General features: G+C 36.7%; 1 protein-coding gene and 1 long non-coding RNA gene across 12 annotated transcripts; one reads left to right on the top strand and one right to left on the bottom strand.

Moving 5' to 3' along the window:
* Positions 1-2,190: 2,190 nt before the first annotated feature.
* On the bottom strand, positions 2,191-19,202 carry LOC132042791 (E3 ubiquitin-protein ligase ORTHRUS 2-like). 10 transcript variants are annotated; one of them, XM_059433311.1, is made up of 16 exons: positions 19,048-19,201; positions 10,241-10,323; positions 9,779-10,089; positions 9,282-9,455; positions 8,743-8,842; positions 6,781-7,181; positions 6,054-6,108; positions 5,902-5,969; positions 5,485-5,816; positions 4,662-4,787; positions 4,420-4,518; positions 4,242-4,304; positions 4,023-4,125; positions 3,060-3,195; positions 2,721-2,938; positions 2,191-2,601 (listed from the first exon to the last, which is right to left on the bottom strand). In XM_059433311.1, exons 4-16 carry the CDS (start codon positions 9,333-9,335, stop codon positions 2,518-2,520), a joined length of 1,839 nt encoding a protein of 612 aa, XP_059289294.1. In that variant the 5' UTR covers positions 9,336-9,455; positions 9,779-10,089; positions 10,241-10,323; positions 19,048-19,201; the 3' UTR covers positions 2,191-2,517. The 10 variants fall into 10 exon arrangements, with proteins under 10 accessions (XP_059289294.1, XP_059289288.1, XP_059289289.1 ...); XM_059433305.1 differs by having other exon boundaries at positions 5,902-6,108; positions 9,779-9,898; positions 9,978-10,089; XM_059433306.1 differs by having other exon boundaries at positions 5,902-6,108; positions 9,779-9,898; positions 10,007-10,089.
* LOC132042792 (uncharacterized) lies at positions 15,495-17,383 on the top strand. Of its 2 annotated transcripts, XR_009411582.1 has the most exons (4): positions 15,495-15,881; positions 15,951-16,018; positions 16,586-16,637; positions 16,706-17,383. It is a non-coding gene; the product is annotated as an uncharacterized LOC132042792 (long non-coding RNA). The 2 variants fall into 2 exon arrangements; XR_009411581.1 differs by having other exon boundaries at positions 15,495-16,018.
* Positions 19,203-19,493: the final 291 nt, after the last annotated feature.

Genomic DNA, 19,493 nt, shown 5'->3' with positions numbered 1-19,493 from the left:
GGGTAAGGACGGTAGGAGGAGACTCGAACTTCCTGTTACGTGGGGTTGCATCGGGGATCGGCCTCTTAGCCCGTTTCTATTCGCCTTGGTGATGGATGAATTGACGCGAAAAATACAAGGCGAGGTGCCTTGGTGTATGTTGTTCGCGGATGACATAGTCTGATTGACGAGACTCCGACGGAGTTAACGATAAGCTGGAGGGCTGGAGACAGACGTTGGAGTCTAAAGGATTTAAATTGAGTAGGACCAAGACAGAATACTTGGAGTGCAGGTTCAATGGCGTACCGCGTGAGGGGGATGAGGAAGTGAGGCTTGGTACCGAGGCCATTCAAAAGAAAGGAAGTTTCAAGTACCTTGGGTCTATTATACAGGAAGATGGGGATATCGACGACGATGTTTCACATCGTATTGGTGCAGGGTGGATGAAATGGAGACTCGCCTCGAGTCTTTGTGTGATAAGAAAGTGCCTCCAAAACTTAAAGGCAAGTTCTACAAAGTGGTGGTTAGACCGACTTTATTGTACGGAGCGGAGTGTTGGCCAGTCAAGAAATGCCACATTCAGAAGATGAAAGTCGCAGAAATGCGAATGCTGCGGTGGATGTGTGGACACACTAGGAGAGATAGAATTAGGAATGAAGATATCCGAGACAAGGTGGGAGTGGCATCGGTGGAGGACAAGATGCGGGAAGCGAGGTGAGATGGTTTGGGCATGTGAAGAGGAGAGAGACGAGATCTTTGCCCGGTGCGGAGGTGTGAGAGGTTGGCTATGGATGGTTTGAGGGCGAGGTAAAGGGAGGCGAAGAAGTATTGGGGAGAGGTGATTAGACGGGATATGGCACGTTTTCGACTCACTGAGGACATGACCTTAGATAGGAGGTTGTGGAGGACTCGGATTAGGATAGAAGGCTAGGTGGCTTACCACTTTCACCATAGTAGTTGCGGTTTATTCATTTGTTTATTACCTTTGGTTTATGCATCGATTCTTTTGCTTATATTTGTTGGGCGTTGGTACTTTGATTATTTTATTTATCTATAGTAGTTAATGCTCCTTTATTTCGGATGTTCTACCATGACTTTCTCGCTTTTAGTATTCGTGTTATCATATTGTTTTCGTTATCTTGACCTATCGACCTTTTTGTCTTGTTTTTCTCTTATCTTCTCTCTTAGCTAGCGTCTTTCGGAAAGAAGCCGCCCTACCTTTCGAGGTGGGGGTTAGGTACCCCCCCCCCCCCGCGCGCTCTACCCTCCAGGACCCACATGGTGGGATTATCTTCAGAGCTTGTTGTTGTTGTTGTTGAACCCGCCCCGCGCCGCTTAGTTTTTAAAAGAAAAAATGTTTTCTTTCTTTTTAATTTTGAAGGGGCAGCTCTTTTTAATGAATGTAAACAGAGGGTGTTATATAAAACTAATAGATTTTGGATACTATAAATTGAAATGACCAAATAATCATAAAAGTAGCGAATTGTTTGCGAATTATGGGTTGGAAAAGAAACTTATACACAACAAATCTTAACTTACTGTAAGAAGAAAACAAAACATTCTCGTTTCTCTCCACTGTATACCCATAAGTTTACATAAACTTTACCAAATTAATTTGTTTTACAGTAACTAGTAAAGAGTTTGTTATGTAAAAAGTAATTGAATACCATTTGAAAAACACACTTTAGGTATTTAGATTTCAAGTTAAAAAGAAAAAAAATTAATATTGAACAACAAAAAGTACGTAAGTATAAATGAGGTAACAACCGATTCTTTTAATAATTTTTTACAGGAGAAAGTGATTTTTCTGTCTGGGAAAGAAAAGATATATCAACTGCAAATTGTGACACTTAAAATAGGTATTGAATAGATTTTCCAACTGGTAGCAAAAACGTTGGAATTCTAATATTGCTTCTTCAAAAATAAAAGGGAATAAAATATCATAGAGAGAGAGAGCAGAGGAAAATATCTAAAAAGTAAATTTTGACATCACTGTAACGAGAAAATTTGTTTTGGTTTGAATCAAAAGAAATGGGTTTAACTTAGATTTGAATTCACCAACCCGTAAACCGCCCCGCACCGCATCAGATTTTTTAAAAAAAAAAAAAAAATGTTTCAATCCGCAACGCCCCGCACCTGCACCTCCCCGTTGCCATCCCTTAATATGTGAATTTTTCCCTAAAAATTTCACCAACTAAATTAATACGGTGAAAAAGCAAATAAATAATTCTTTGTAATTGAAAAGAAAATGAAAAGACTCAACACAATTCTTAACAAAGTAAATGATCTGTAGTAGGATAAATCTATATATAAATAAGTAAAGAAAGGTCAATCTATAAATCCTAGCAACTAAGATTCAAAAATGGATAACGAGACACCATAATGCACAATAATGTCAAAGCCGTATAGCTCTTTCCTTAGTCATATATAAGGATCAATTCACTAAACTCCAATATTTGTTGAGCATTCCCCAGCATCTATTTTCTTTTTCTTGTGCGCTCTTGTCTCATCATTAGACATTCCAATTTCTGAACTATCTTACTTTACATCTTCTTTATCATTGTCACTTTCATGAAATTCCTCTTGTAGTTTCCCTATGGCATCCTCCAGCTCTCTATTAACCTGCACTTATAAAGTCCATCATACATACTTATAAATCATTTATCGATATATACAAAACCAAAGACAATTAAAACATCATACATATAGTAAGAAGATGTTGTGGCCAAAAAGTGAGAGACCTGAGGATTCTGCAAAAATTCAGAGATATCAAGTGAGCAGGAGGGGCATTTCATAAAATTCTTCTTTGAGCGAAGTTTTCGCCCATTATGACATTCCCTTTCCTTTACAAACGCTTGTCCTTTAAATGCTTCCTCAAGGCAACCTTTGCAAAAGTTATGAGCGCAGAGCGTGGTCACCGGTTGAGTCAACACATTCTTGCAAAGTACACAGCTGAACCCTGCAAGCGTCGAACAACTTGATACCATTAGAATAAATCTTAAGTTCTTGCATAAGACGTATCCAAAGACAGGCAAAGAAATTAATTAGGGGAGAGGAACATAATATTGGTTTAGTTTAACCTTTTAAGAGTGTCTGCTTCAAAGATAATTTCTTTGGTGTCTTCCTAGCTCTCTTCCCATCCTTTGGACTTCCTTCAATTACTCTCTGCTGGCTGGGCGGTGGTGGCTTCTTCCACTTCCACTTGTCTTCTCCATCCTGCCCAGATACGTGAAAAAACATTTATACTCGAATAGAATTTCAATTATATACAATTTTATATAAAATAAAATAAAAGTTATACTATTGTTGTATTTTAATTGACTTATTATAGCAGATCACTTGACTAATTTTGTAGGGTATTATTTTTTTTTAACATTGAAATTGTAGGTTATTATATTAATCCTACTTTTACTAGATGATTAAATTTAGTCATTCTCCCATCTTTTTTTGGTTTCTCATCTGGTCCGTGTTGGGGCCCATCCAGATTTGCGCCCTAAAAAGTCCCATATCCAGGGTAAAGCAAGCACTCTGTAACAATGGCGAGACTTTGTACCTAGCAGGACTTGAACCTGAAACCTCTAGTTAAGGATGAGTACTTGTTACTCCACCACAAACTTTGTTGGTATTCTCCCATCATTTAGATGACTACTAGATAAAGGGTAAAAAACTGAGCTTTAAAAACTGTCAAGATATAGAAATTAAACTCAAATCAAATATGATTAACTAGGTGTATATATCTAACTACTAGAAAGATTCCTTGGAGTTAACCCAGATAAGTTGTTTTGATGGAGAAATCAAAAAATTATAAATATTGCATAATTACTAAAGTTACCCAAAGTATTACAATATGGAATTGAGAGAATATACACCAACAATTACAAGTATTGTTTTGGGATGGATAGGATCCCTCCACCCTTAACTAGAGGTCTCAGATTCGAGTCCTAGGTATGGAAAAAGCCATGTTAGGGAGCGCTTCCCCCTTAAATGGCCCAATGCGGATAACACTGGGTGGGAAACCAAAAAAAGGAAGCGAATATACATACATCATAATCCCATGAAGGAGTGTCAGTCCTCTCAAAAATGTCAAGTGCCTCTTCAAGTTCAGGAATTTCTGGCAAGGGCCGAGGCTTATCCCCATGCCCATCACTGCATCATCAAGAATATATATTTATATGTAATGAACCAGTACTAAACACATATTTACAGTAGTAGAGGAATTAGCTAGGAAAGAAGCAACACAAGGATAAGAAAATACAATTAACCTCGTCCATGGAGCAGGTTCATTGTCACATCTCACAAATAAGTACCTACACATCTTGTACCCCCCTAATAACGATACACACCGATGATGGCTCAAATCAATATTCAGTCATCAGTTGAATTAACTAGAGATAATTAAGTTCAATGAATCTTTAAAAGAAATAAGAGGTTTTTTTTACCTGTTTCCCCAGTTTCCTCCAACACTTGTCTATCCTGTAAACACCATCATAACGAAGACCCTCTTGAGGGGCATAGGATGAACGCTTTTCTTTGTGGGATCTGGACCATAAGGTCTATTTATGTCAACTTGAATAATAGAAAATGAAAATTGTAACTTATATATTAGTCGATCGCCGTGCTATTTATACGATAAGTTGGCAGAGAAAAACATTTCACCGTCAAATTCGATGGTGTAGTATTACCTAACAACACGAACTGGATAGCCTTGTTTGCAACTGACTCTCAAAGCTTCGTTGGAATTGGTGTATAATTGATCAAATGATTGATCTTTATTCGTCCTTTTGTTGCCACTTAGATCCCTTCCTCCGCTGCATATATATATATAATTGCAATTACAAAAGGAAGAGTGTAAGTTCTTGTAAATATAATAAATAGTCACAGTAAATTAATTCGATCGAAGAGGGAAAAATATTCAAGGTAAGCTAAACATAGTGAAGTAAACCATTTTAATTAGTTCGCAACATTTTTTACAAAATTAAGAAAAGATTTAAGTAATACACACAGATAGTGAATTAAATTCAGTATTCCATCGGTTAATTTTTTTTTAAATCAAGCAAATGTATTCTCATTCATAAACATGGCCATATACAAGGGATGTATAAAAGGTCAAAAATCTAAAATATATGATTCTCCACAAACTCCACCCAATCATCTATGCAGCAAGGAACTTTCTGATTATACCAAAAGAAAATAAGGGAACGAAGGCTATTCATCAAGTGAGAAAAACTCAACTCTACTCCTTCAAAAACTCTCTTGTTTCTCTCTCCAAACTACCCACATTAACGCAAGTGGAACCACGTTCCAAGCTCTTCGTCTTCTAAAATATAATAAGTGTGCAAAGAACCTAAAACTACCAATCAACATAATTTGATGTTCTAAAATATTATATGTGTGCAGAGAACTTAAAACTACTAATCAATATCTTGAAACATTTCTCGAGTCTAAAGTAGTACCTTCAAAACTAACCACAAATTGAAAACTCATATATTAAAGGATAACATGTACCTTCCTGTGTAGAGAAACCATTCTCCGTGGTCCTCGTCATCTTCATAGCCACCTGAGAGCACCACGGATTGTGCACCATATTTTGCTTGTCCTGCAATTCCGGCAACATGGGGCCAATGCACACCCCATTGCCTGCAATTCAAACGATGCGTCCATGAGTCCCCGACCAAAATACCTTGATTTCTCTCCGGATCATTCTCCGCCAATATTGGCCCAAAATGATCTGAAGGGATGGCCACGAATATCCTCCCGCTTGATGCATTAGCCATTCCAGCTCTTTTAGCTGCTCCTTCCCTAATAAACGGGTTATCAGGGCGGTCTTCCTGATTCGCCTATATACACAGGTAGATTCAAGATTTCAATTTTTATATTAAAAATATTGAATTCAGTTGAACTTATAGACAAGTGCACGCGTACCTGAGGATAGGCTGCTTGAGGCCTTCTAGGGGCATTATTCTTTCTAGATTCCTTGGCCATTCTTATGGCTGTCACTAATGCCGAGTTTATAAGTGGTTGATTAATCATTTGGCGACTAATTTGACTGCGACACTTGACACACGTCTCCTTACCTTGACCAATCCATTTTTTGAAGCACTTTAAGCAAAAGTTATGGCCACAGGATGTCTGAAGAAAAAAGGAGAAGATAACAATCAAGATATACAGAAGTTTCATTAAGTATAGAAACCCGGAAAAGATTACAGACGTATGCATAACTCTGAGGCATATATAGAACCACGGGAGAGGTACATACAGTTGATGAAAGAGGTTTAAGTGAAACCTTTCGTCAAAATCATACATTGCAAATATATATATATAAAAGTGTTAATTTGGACATGGATCGAGTAATATTTGAAAAAAAAAGTATTTAAAATTGAAGTTGAAAATGATATTTGAAAGTTGAAGTTGTGTTTGGATAAATCATTCTAATGTGTAACCAAACACTGTTTTAAAAATATTTATTGAAAAAAAAAAGGAAAAAAATTCATATCCAAAGGGGGGCCTAAATCCATCTTCCATATGGGAAGTTCTAGCGTAACAGCAAAAATGGTTCAATTTAAAATTATTTTAGGTTATAGGTTTGAATCCTAATTAAGTGTGACATTCTTGCTTTTTTTTTTTCTTTTTTTTTTTTAAAAAAAAAAAATTCTCTTGTTGAAATTTTTGACTCCGCCGTTGTACAGAACACACAGATATCAACAAAAATAGTTGGATTAAATCTGGAAACGGGAACCTAGAAGCCAAGAACAAGCTATGAGAAAGATTAATTTACTACAGAGGTGATTTAATTAAATTTACCGTGACGGGCCTATCTGGAAGCATATAGCAAAAGGGGCATTTGATGCTTTCACCAAGCAGAGCCAACACATCTCTTTCTTCATCCTCTGCCTCTTCATTCTCATTCTCATTCTCATTAATCTGCAGTTGTTTCCCACTGACGATATCTTGTCTCTTTCTCGATTTTTCTTCTTCCGTCATCGAGATATCCGCTTCGATCTCCCGAATCTTCGCCACTAGTTCTCCGCCTAGAGATGCCCCTCCGAGACCCACCCCGGCACAGTAGGGGCATTTGAAATTAACGACGGACGTTAACGTAACAGGCGGATTTTCCAGGCAATTCATGTGCCACGGCATGACACACGTGATGCAGGTGACTGTTTTTTCTCGAGATGGCGTTTCCTTGCATAGCATGCAAACACCTTCGCCATCAATCGGGAGTGGATTGATGGATGCCATTGGAATAGGTAGGTTAACAAAAGACAGAAAAAATAAACGAGAGATGATGATCTATGTGTGTGTAGAAATTAGAATGAAACTTGAAACTGCCAGATAGAAAGAGTGTTCAGATTAGCTCTAGATATAGTGGTGAGACTAATTAAGGAGGAAAGAAAAAACAAATTTGATGGTTTTGAAGTGGAGTCCACTATACTTCCACTAGATTACTTCAGAAACCATTGCTGAAAATGCAAAGTAAATGTAACAGAGATTATGTTTGACTATTTTTCAACCAAATGGACGGATGAGATTGATCGTAGATTTTATCATTGTAATCTGATGATATTTTGTAATCTGGCTTTTATTACAAATCACATTGCTGTAATTTTGATGTTTGTCTTTTAGCAGTAAATAATTTTGAAAAAATCAAATTGTTTCAACAGAAGGTTTGTGTGAGGGACATTTACCCCTCTACCCTCAAGGCTTCTGTCACGTAGTGAGAATAGTAGCAATATATACCTGGCATATTTAAGTTTGTGCAATCAGCTTTTATGGAATATTTTTAAAAACAGACAGATATTTTTATAATTTCTATTACGATATCTTATTAGACGAGTTGTCAAATGAATATCTATTGTTGGCTGTTTATAGTACATATCATAAAATAGATCGAACTACAAATTAATTACACAATTAATCAGTAGATCATTATAACTGGATGCTTATTAATTATGTCCATAATCACATAATTATGTTCAAACCTATACATAAATTGCCTTAGTATATTAGCTTAAATGAATCCTAGTTCTAGATTTGAGATATTTTAGTAAATGATAAGCTTATTTAGACCAGGATAGGAAAATTAACTAACCTAATAATAGTAATAGAATTATAGAAAAAAATCTGTATATTTTTAGAAAATTCATAAGAATCTAGCTATTGTTTGAAATTATGCGAGGTATTGCTACTATTATCACTAGCAGGGCCGCACTAAAACATTAGCTTTAAGTTCTTCTATTGAAATATCTTGGTCCTTCCGAAATTTTTTACAGTTAGAAGATAAAAAAAAAAAAAAAAATTATAGTAACCTGATTTGTAGTTGAAGAAGAAGAATTTACTACAAAAGTTATCATCAAAAGTGACGAGAAGATCTATTATTCCTAGTACATTAGGAATCAATCTAATTCGTCCATTTGGTTGAAAAGTCGTCAAACATAGTCTTCCGTAAATTTACATTATATTTACAGCCAATGGTTGTTAAGGTCTAATAAAAAATTTAGTGAATTTCACCCGCTTCAATGCCATCCAATTTTTCCTTTCCTCCAAGTCTTACAACGATATATAGAGCTAGCCTTAACACTCTTTGTACCTAAAAGTTTCAAGCTTATTTTTTATTTCTAAACACTTATCACCATCTCCTTGTTCATCTTTGCTATTTTTAACTAACCTAGCTAGTCGAACGGCGTTCATCAACCAGCTTCTGATTGACGGCGAATGCATTTGCATGCTATGCAAGGTAAATACGAGAGTAAAGAAGACAGTTACCTGTGTAATGTGTGTCATATATCCCTGGCACGTGAAATGTGTCCCTTGTTATTATCCTTAGATAAAATACCGTCAAATGGTTGGCCAGTTTCGTCAATCCCTGCATTGATAATCGCTATAAAAGTGTCGTGGTTCCAAAAAACTATTGAGACTGTCAATTTATATAACAAAAATCCTTTTAAAAAGATTATTGAGATTGCCGTAAAGTGTTACCGCAAAATATCTGAATAGATCAGTTTGGTCACATTGCTGGAAGGGTACATTGGCCCTCTGTTACTAGTAATGCTGGACAGGCATATTTAGATATGTTGATGCAGAAATAATCAATAATATATGGTGTCCTCTGGTAATTCGGAGGATGATGAGGACCATAGAGATTGGAATTCTACACAGTATACATGGATTATGAGTCTCTTCAATATAATGTCATCTTCTGGTTTAGTTTAAGTATTCCAGACTCCAGGCATGTTCAATATTAAGATATAAATAAGCAATTCATCAAATTTGTAAAACTAAAAAGTATATTTGCGTATACTTACCCCAAAAACAATATTAACAATAATGCACGTACGCTGTATAAATTTGAGATGCATATTATCTCACTTTCATATGGAAGCTAGTTCACAGGGGAGAAGTATGAAGTGCTCCTCCTCTCTCTTTGGTCCTTTCTTCTTATAATGCAATTATTATATGCCCCCGGAGGAAAATCTACACTGCAACAAAAAAGAAAAAGGAGTAAATCAGTCATTTGTTCAACCTTCAAGAATTGCAACTGAAGCTTTGCAAGCTAGCTACTCCAACAAGAAAACATCAATTAGTTTCGAAATTCTAATTAGGACGCTTTGCTTTAATCTGGAGAAGTGCTTCTAGAGTTTCTTTGGTTCAGTGAACCTTCATTTGAAGATGAGAACTCCAAGTCTTTGTATTTCTCTCAAATGAGTTACTATACCTCTTCAAAAGAATTGATAAAGAGATGAATTCAGGATCAATGCAATCAAATAACAGTTCAAAAACAGCAGGACACAATGAGACACACCTGCAATGCATCCTCCCGTGATGAATGCTCCTTGAACCAAGAATTTCCCTAGCCTCTGATTCAGTCATGGTATTGCTTGATCAGTAATTGCTTCTTGAGCAGCACTGATGGTTGAGCCATCTGCCATTAACCAACCACATTGTAAATCATAAATCAAATATTTGAAGGCAAATAATAAGGATGTGACCACTTCAATCACATATTCTCATCGGGTAACTGAGTCATCACTTGTCTGTAATTTGAAGGTCCAAAAGCTTGTCCCTCCAGATGATTTCCATTTACACTTGCTTTCCGTGCAAAAACCTCAAAAGCTGGCGTGTTTGTTTGACAAATAACACCGTATTAAGTTAGATTTAGTAAAGCCCAAACTCTATTTCTTTTGTTCTTTTGGGGTTGTAAAAATGCTAAAATTAACTATAGCAGAGAGTGGACCAAAGGGGACATATCTCCACAAACACTTACTTTTAAGCCTGAAGACATGCCTGCGCAAAGGCCAAGTCTATTCCAGAACCTGTAACAATCACGTGACCAAGAATTCTCGCAGCCTGCAATTAAGAAGACACAACACATGTTAAGCACCAACAGCCACGTGGCATGCCACCTCATCACCCCAACCTTATTTTATTCCCTCCCCTCATGCCATGTCACCTTCTTGTCCCAATACCCTACCCCTCCCACCTTAATTCACTGCTAACACCATCACTACCACAACTTTCACCACCACAATCAATAAAAACCCAGCTTCCCCCTCCCCTTCCCCTAATATCACCAACATTTGCACAGTGATTTAAATTAAATAAATGCTGCATAAATAACAAAAGAAAAAACAACACCAAATTTTAAAAAAGATAATTACTAAGACAAATTAAAAGATAAAACTATCCATATAAGCAACTGTTATGTGAAAGGCAGCAGCGATTTCTAGATAAAGCAATATCATCAGCACAAATTAGGATACAAGAAGACAGATAAAACACCTGCCAACAGAATACAGATTTAATCTACAATTTACATTCCATGGTAACATGCCAAAAATAGACAGGCCATTTGTCTCTGGCAATATACAACTCACGACCCCCGAAAAGTACTAAAAAAGTAAAATTTAATATTTACTTGCAGTCTGAAAGCTCATAATTTCTCTTGAATTTGAAACTTTTTGCCAGAATCAAAAGAACAAATAGAAGAGGATGTAAAAAAAAAAAAAAAAAATTTCCTTGTCTTCACTCGCTTCTCATTGTGTATCTCTATAAAAATGAAGAGCCAGATGAAGAACGGTAAAAATAATAGTGAAATTTTCATCCAGGGGTCTAGGGGAATATACGGGGATATCTTTAATTTTGAACCCACCAAATCTGACATTCTGACACAAACAAGAACCCAACACGAAGAGCAAAAGGGGGAGGGTATTGGGATAAAAGGGTGAAGTGCATGAGGGGAGAGAATAAAATAAGGTTGGGGTGGTGAGGTGGCATGTCACGCGGCATTCACCTCTCTCAAATGTCAGGCCATGTGAGATGTTGTTGGCTATGTGGAATGGATTAAAGGTCGAAGGGTATTTTTAACAACTTTGCTAACGGTAAGGATGTTTTTGTTTGCAAATAATTGCAAAAGTATAATGTAGGTTAAATGTAAACTATTTTTGAAAGTAGAGGGCTTAATTCTGACCCTTTTTTCCTTTTTTAAATCAACAAGTTAAAAGTAATTAATATCTCTTCTATATCAAGCGAATTTACTCAGCCGAGACCAAGAAAGAACCAACCATTCATGTTGAACACGTCTTCCTCAGCGCCCCAAAAGCCACAGAAAGCCAAATAGATCATGGAGTGCGCCATGAACCAAAAGAAATAAGGTAGAAGGTTGTACATGTACTAACCATTTCTGAATCACAGATACCAGTAGTGGATTTGGTGAGGTGGCAGACGTAGAGGGTGTTTGGCTAAGCTTATAAGCTGGTCAAACTGAAGCAATTTTTTGCTTATTTAAGCGATTTTTAAACATTCTCAGTGCTTATTAGCCAAGTGCGTATAAGCCAAAATCAAAAAAAATCCATAGGTTGGTCATTCCCTAAGGGCTCACAGAGTCAATTATGACAAGATAAGCATGTTGAAAAATTAAATGTAAAGAACTAATTATACCATGCAAACATGGAAAGACAAAAGTAAGTGCATTTTAATATAGAACAAAATATTTCTTAACTGTCCAATTAGAGAAAAGATTGAGATCAAATAGTGTATGCATTCCTCACCTAAAAACAAACCATAACTATATTATACAAAATAAAAATAAAAGAGGTCACCACTATAAACAACTCCTCACTAAATTTTATATCTGGTTCAGTTTCCAACCATTTGGAGAAGTATGTGTTTCATAGTTCAGCTTACCCAATTGTTACTGTATATATAAGGTACTTACCAATCCAGAAATACTACACGAGGATGCACCTATTATCCTATTACTTTTTCTCCTCGTAGTCGGTGGTACTAAATTTTTTTTTAAAAAAAAAATTATCTTGACAACCGAGAAATCCCCAAGGACAGTGGCGCCCTTTTACCGTTCTCCACTCCACCTAAATCATGCTTTTAGCTGCAGCAGGATTCGAACCAGTGACGTTCTCCTAACATACACTCTCTCTCTTACCACTACAACAATGTCCCTATAAAACTACAATTAGGAAGAGAAATAGAGTGAATTTCACTAAATTCACCATAATTTAGATCACTTCGTCTGAGGACTTTCATCAGAAACGAAAAGGATATAAAGGATTTATCAAAAACCAAAATGAATAACACTTTAACAACATAATCTTAGCCTCAAAAGAATCAAAAGGAATTAACTAAAACATCCATCTCATCAAATTACAAGTTGCACGAAATTAGAATGAGATAATAAAAATGGAGAAAAAGCACCTGGGCTTCGGCAATGACAACAACAACATACCCAGCGTAATCCCACAAGGGGGGTCCGGAGAGGATGGAGTGTATGCAGACCTTACCCCTACGTTGGGAGGTAGAGAGGTTGTTTCCGATAGACCCTCGGCTCAAACAAAAGCAATCCGACAAAAGAAATAACAAAAATCAAGTTGAAAAAAGGAACAATACAACAACTTCCACAAAATCATACGATAATCGAAGCACACGAAACACCAGGTCAAAGGCAAGAAATTACAAGAGTACTGCTATGGCAACGTTCAACTACCAACTAGCCTACTACCTTAATTTGTGTGCTCCATAACCTCTTATCTATGGCCATGTCCTCTGCGAGCGAGAACTGTGTCATGTCCCGTCTAATCACCTCTCCCCAATACTTCTTCGGCCTACCTCTACCTCTCCTGAAACCATCCATAACCAACCTCTCACACCTAAGCACTGAGGCATCCGTGCATCTCCTCTTCATACGCCCGAACCATCCCAGTCTCGCTTCCCTCATTTTGTCCTCCACCGAAGTCACCCCTACCTTGTCTAGAATATTTTCATTCCTACTCCTATCTCTCCTCGTATGCCCACACATCCATCACAACATCCTCATCTCCTCCACCTTCATCTTCTGGACGTGAGAATTCTTGACTAACCAACACTCCGCCCCATACAACATAGTTGGTCTAACCAAAACTCTGTAGAACTTGCCTTTAAATCTAGGTGGCACATTTTTATCACACAAGACTCAAGAATGCGAGCCTCCATTTCATCCACCCTACAGCAATACAATGTGTCACATCTTCGTCAATCTCCCCATTTTCTTGAATAATGGACCTAAGATACTTGAAACTTCCTCTCTTTTGGGTGACTTCGACATCGAGCCTCACCTCTACTCCAGCCTTATGCACTACGTCACTGAACTTGCACTCCAAGAATTCTGTCTTGGTCGATCAACCTGAACCTTTTAGATTCGAAGATTTGTCTCCACACCTCCGCAACGTTGAGAGATTAACATCAAGACTCCTCCATCAATGAATATAATATTGAAAAATTGTAAACATACGAAAACAAAATGTTTTGAAGCAAGCAAAGAGTGGTGAGGTGCTACCGTGCTAGCAAGGAAGCAAATTACTTAGTTTTCCGAGTTTGAGGCGTTCTATATGACGCGACCCATCAACTTCATATGCTGGATCCATATCTTTCAAACGTAGACACGAACATGATAGCAATACACGTCATTTACAGGGCATTCTAATAGCTTTTCATTAATATCTAAGCATTTCAAGTAATTTATTAAAGTTAATACGAGTTATTAATAAAATTGACAAAGTTGTTAGAGCCTAAAAAATCCAAAGATCGTCGAAAACCCTACAACCGCTCTTGTTCTATCACTTTCACTATACATCTGTCTCTCCGCCTATTTATCTCATTTTTCATCAAACTCGTGGCTGCAACTGAGCCCTCATATGACTTTTTCTCTCCCTCCCCTTGCATCCCTACTAATAAAATAATGGGTAAGAATCCTTTGTCCTGCCGCCTTCAATCTTTCATTTACTTTTGAGATATTCTGTGAATGTGTCAACCATTTAAGGATGTAAATCTGAGATCTAATCTGTGTTTTCATTGTTTTCTATTTTAAGGCTTGAATCTAAAGATTTCTGCCAACAAGTCCACCATATAAAGGTCAGCTCTCTTTATCAATCCCTTTTTTCAATTTAAGCATGTTGATCTATCTTCTAATCCTTTTTTCAGGGTTTTCCAATTCAAGTTCCGAAGATAAAGATTTACTTGAACAACTCTACGAAATAACGCCATAAAAGGTTAGTGTTCTTTATATCTATCTCTTTTTTTTTTGTTAGTAATCATAGGTATGAGGGGGTGAAAGCAAAGAGGAGAAGAAATCCAATGTAGTTGGCGACATCATTGGGACGAAAGGCAAAGAGACAACCGGAGATTCACCTAATTGGATTTCTCCTTCTCTTTGCTTTCACCACATGTCCTTTCTTCCGTTAATATCAAAGCATTTCAAGTAATTTACTAAACTTAATAAGGGTAATTTAGTAAAACATGCAAAACCTATAAGATCCAACGTCGTCAAAAACCCTACAACCGCTCTTATTCTATCACTTTCACTAAACACATGTCTCTCCGCCTATTTTTCTCATCTTTCATCAAACTCATGGTTGCAACTGAGCCCTCAAATGACTTTTTCTCTCCCTCCCCTTGCATCCCTACTAATAAAATAAAGAGTTAGAGTCTTTTGTCCTGCCGCCTTCAATCTTTCCTTTACTTTTGACGACATTCCGTGAATGTGTCAAGCATTTAAGGATGTAAATCTGAGATCTAATCTGTGTTTTCATTGTTTTCTCTTTTAAGGCTTGAATCTAAAGAATCTGCTCAAGTCCCAGATCTGGCACCATATGAAGGTCGGCACTCTTTATTCATCCCTTTTTTCAATTTAAGCATGTAGATCTGACTTCTATTCCTTTTTTCAGGGTTTTCCAATCCAAGATCCTACGATAAAGATTTACTTAAACAACTCTAAGTAATAACTCCATAAAAGGTCAGTGTTCTTTATATCTATCCCTTCTTTTTGTCAAATAGTAATCACAGGTAAGCGGTGGTGAAAGCAAAGAGAAGGAGAAATCCAATGTGGTTGGCGACATCAATGTGACAAAGGGCGATGAGACAACCAGAGATTCACAAAATTGGATTTCTCCTTCTCTTTGCTTTCACCACATGTCCTTTATCCTTCTTCCGTTAATATCTAAGCACTCAAGTTATTTATTAAAGTTACTAAGGGTAATTTAGTAAAACTGACAGCGTTGTTAGAGCCTATAAAATCCAGCGTCGTCGAAAACCCCACAACCGCTCTTGTTCTATCACTTTCACCATACACATGTCTCTCCGCCTATTTTTCTCATCTTTCATCGAACTCATGGTTGCAACTAAGCCCTCAAATGACACTTTCCCTCCCTGCCCTTGCATCCCTACTAATAAAATAAGGAGCCTGAAACTTTTGTCCTGCCGCTTTCAATCTTTCATTTACTTTTGACGACATTCTGTGAATATGTCAAGAATTTAAGGATGTAAATCTGCGATCTAATCTGTGTTTTCATTGCTTTTTCTTTTAAGGTTTGAATCTAAAGATTTCTGCTAACAAGTCCCAGACCTGGCACCATATAAAGGTCTGCTCTCTTTATCCATCTCTTTTTTTAAATTTAAGCATGTGGATCTGACTTCTAATCCTTCTTTAGGGTTTTCCAATTCAAGGTCCTAAGATAAAGATTTACTTGAACAACTCTAAGGAATAACGCCATAAAAGGTCAGTGTTCTTTATATTTATCTCTTCTTCTTTTTTTGAAATAGTACTCACAGGTATGCGGAGGTGACAGCAAAGAGAAGAGAAATCCAATTTAGTTGGCTACATCATTGTGACGAAGGGCAAAGAGACAACCAGAGATTCACCAAATTGGATTTCTCCTGCTTCACCACGTGTCTTTTCTCCTTATTCCATTAATATCTAAGCATTTCAAGTAATTTATGAAAGTTAATAAGGGTAATTTAGTAAAACTAAAAACATTGTTAGAGCTTATAAAATCCAACGTCGTTACAAACCCTACAACCGTTCTTAATTTATCACTTTCACTGTACATGGGTCTCTCCGCCGATTTTTCTCATCTTTCATCAAACTCATGGCTGCAACTAAGCCCTTAAATGAAACTTTCCCTCCCTCCCCTTGCATCCCCTCTAATAAAATAAGGAGTCTGAATCTTTTGTCCTGCCGCCTTCAATCTTTCATTTACTTTTGACGACATTCTATGAATATGTCAAGAATTTAAGGATGTAAATCTTCGATCTAATTTGTGTTTTCATTGCTTTCTCTTTTAAGGTTTGAATCTAAAGATTTCTGCTAACAAGTCTCAGATCTGGCACCATATAAGGTCGGCTCTCTTTATCCATCTCTTTTTTAAATTTAAGCATGTGGATCTGACTTCTAATCCTTTTTCAGGGCTTTCCAATTCAAGGTCCTAAGATAAAGATTTACTTGAACAACTCTAAGGAATAACGCCATAAAAGGTCAGTGTTCTTTATATTTATCTCTTCTTCTTTATTTGAAATAGTATTCACAGGTATGCGGAGGTGAAAGCAAAGAGAAGAGAAATTCAATTTAGTTGCCGACATCACTGTGACGAAGGGCAAAGAGTAAACCAAGAGATTCACCAAATTAGATTTCTCCTTCTCTTTGCTTCACCACGTGTCTTTTCTCCTTCTTCCGTTAATATCTAAGCATTTCAAGTAATTTATGAAAGTTAATAAGGGTAATTTAGCAAAACTAAAAACATTGTTAGAGCTTATAAAATCCAACGTTGTTGCAAACCCTACAACCGTTCTTAATTTATCACTTTCACAGTACACAGGTCTCTCCGCCTATTTTTCTCATCTTTCATCAAACTCATGGCTGCAACTAAGCCCTTAAATGACTTTTTCCCTCCCTCCCCTTGCATCCCCTCTAATAAAATAAGGAGTCTGAATCTTTTGTCCTGCCGCCTTCAATCTTTCATTTACTTTTGACGACATTCTGTGACTATGTCAAGAATTTAAGGATGTAAATCTGTGATCTAATTTGTGTTTTCATTGCTTTCTCTTTAAAGGTTTGAATCTAATGATTTCTGCTAACAAGTCTCAGATCTGGCACCCCTATAAGGCTCGCCTTCTTTATCCATCTCTTTTTTTTAAATTTAAGCACGTGGATCTGACTTCTAATCCTTTTTCGTGGCTTTCCAATTCAAGGTCCTAAGATAAAGATTTACTTGAACAACTCTAAGGAATAACGCCATAAAAGGTCAGTATTCTTTATATTTATCTCTTCTTCTTTTTTTGAAATAGTACTCACAGGTATGCGGAGGTGGAAGCAAAGAGAAGAGAAATCCAATTTAGTTGCCGACATCACTGTGACGAAGGGCAAAGAATAAACCAGAGATTCACCAAATTGGATTTCTCCTTCTCTTTGCTTCACCACGTGTCTTTTCTCCTTCTTCAGTTAATATCTAAGCATTTCAAGTAATTTATGAAAGTTAATAAGGGTAATTTCGTAAAACTAAAAACATTGTTAGAGCTTATAAAATCCAACATCGTTGCAAACCCTACAACCGTTCTTAATTTATCACTTTCACTGTACACAGGTCTCTCCGTCTACTTTTCTCATCTTTCATCAAACTAATGGCTGCAACTAAGCCCTTAAATGACTTTTTCCCTCCCTCCCTTGCATTCCCTCTAATAAAATAAGGAGTCTGAATCTTTTGTTCTGCCGCCTTCAATCTTTCATTTACTTTTGACGACATTTTGTGAATGAATGTGTCAAGCATTTAAGGATGTAAATCTGCGATCTAATTTGTGTTTTCATTGTTTTCTCTTTTAAGGCTTGAATCTAAAAATTTCTGCTAACAAGTCCCAGATCTAGCACCATGTAAAGGTCGGCTCTCTTTATCCATCTTTGTTTTCAATTTAGGCATGTAGTCTGAGTTCTAATCTCTTTTTCAAGGTTTCCAATTCAAGGCCCTAAGCTAAAGATTTTATTGAACAACTCTAAGGAATAACGCCATAAAAGGTCAGTGTTCTTTATATCTATATCTTTCTTTTTCTAGAATTGTAATCACAGTTCCTTTACTGTTCTCTCTCTCTCTCTCTCTCTCTCTCTCTCTCTCTCTCTCATTTAAATCGTGTATGTGCGGACATTGTTGAAGGATATTCGGATTTTATGTGTGTTAGTCTGGGGTTCTCCTATTTTAACAATCAACCAGATAACCAAATGAATTTCTGGCCTTAGATAAGACTTGGCTCCTTTACCTTCCAATATCCAACATAATCTCCATCTCGCCTCAGTTTCAAACTGACACATCTCTGAACCCAAGGGAAAACTAATTTAAAAGAAGGCCAAATACATAGACAGCCATTTAAACTTAGCACGAATTTTAACTCTAGGCAATAACGATTGAACACCTTATGTTATCAAAAAAATGTACCTATCAGACACATGCTTTTACCTAAATTAGAACCAGTGACGTTCTCCAAACACACACTCTCGCTCTTACCACTACAACAATGTCCCTATAAAACAAAATTACTAAAACTGCAATTACGAAGAGAAATAGAGTGAATGCTTTCACCATAATTTAGACCACTTCGTCTGAGGATTCTCATCGAAAAGAAAAGACATTAAGGATTTATCAAAAGCTAAAAGGAATAACACTTGAACAACATAATCTTAGCCTCAAAAAGGAATTAAGTAAAATTCTAAAACTTCCATCTCATCAAACTACAATATGTTGCACGAAATTAGAGGAAAATGACCTGAGCTACGGCTATGCTGAGATAATAACATCAAGGACTCCTTCATCAATGAATACAATATCGAAAAATTGAATACAAAATATTTGGAAGCAAGCAAAAAGCGGTGAGGTGCTACAGTGCTAGCAAAGAAGCAATTTACTCATTATTTCCGATTTTGAGCCGTTCTATATGACCCGACCCATCAAATTACAGCCCAATACCCATCGGTCCTTTTAATGGGTCATTTGCACTTCTTCCCTATTTTGTGCTGGTCTTTAATTTTTATCGCAAACAACTTTTTCACGGGACATGACTTTGTATTTTCACATTATAATATCGCACAAGTTATGTCCCGCATGAGTTTTGCCTTAAAGCATTTATGCCCCTCTAGGCATAAGTTCAATTTTGAAGGGCAAAAATTAATAACAGAGCATTTCAAGGGAAAAATTAAAGACCAACCCATTTGA

This window comes from Lycium ferocissimum, unplaced genomic scaffold (assembly GCF_029784015.1).
Source record: "Lycium ferocissimum isolate CSIRO_LF1 unplaced genomic scaffold, AGI_CSIRO_Lferr_CH_V1 ctg1793, whole genome shotgun sequence".
In the NCBI taxonomy this organism is placed as follows: domain Eukaryota; kingdom Viridiplantae; phylum Streptophyta; class Magnoliopsida; order Solanales; family Solanaceae; genus Lycium; species Lycium ferocissimum.
The sequence above is the reverse complement of the archived record's forward strand: the minus strand, read 5'-3'. Positions and strand labels throughout refer to the sequence as shown.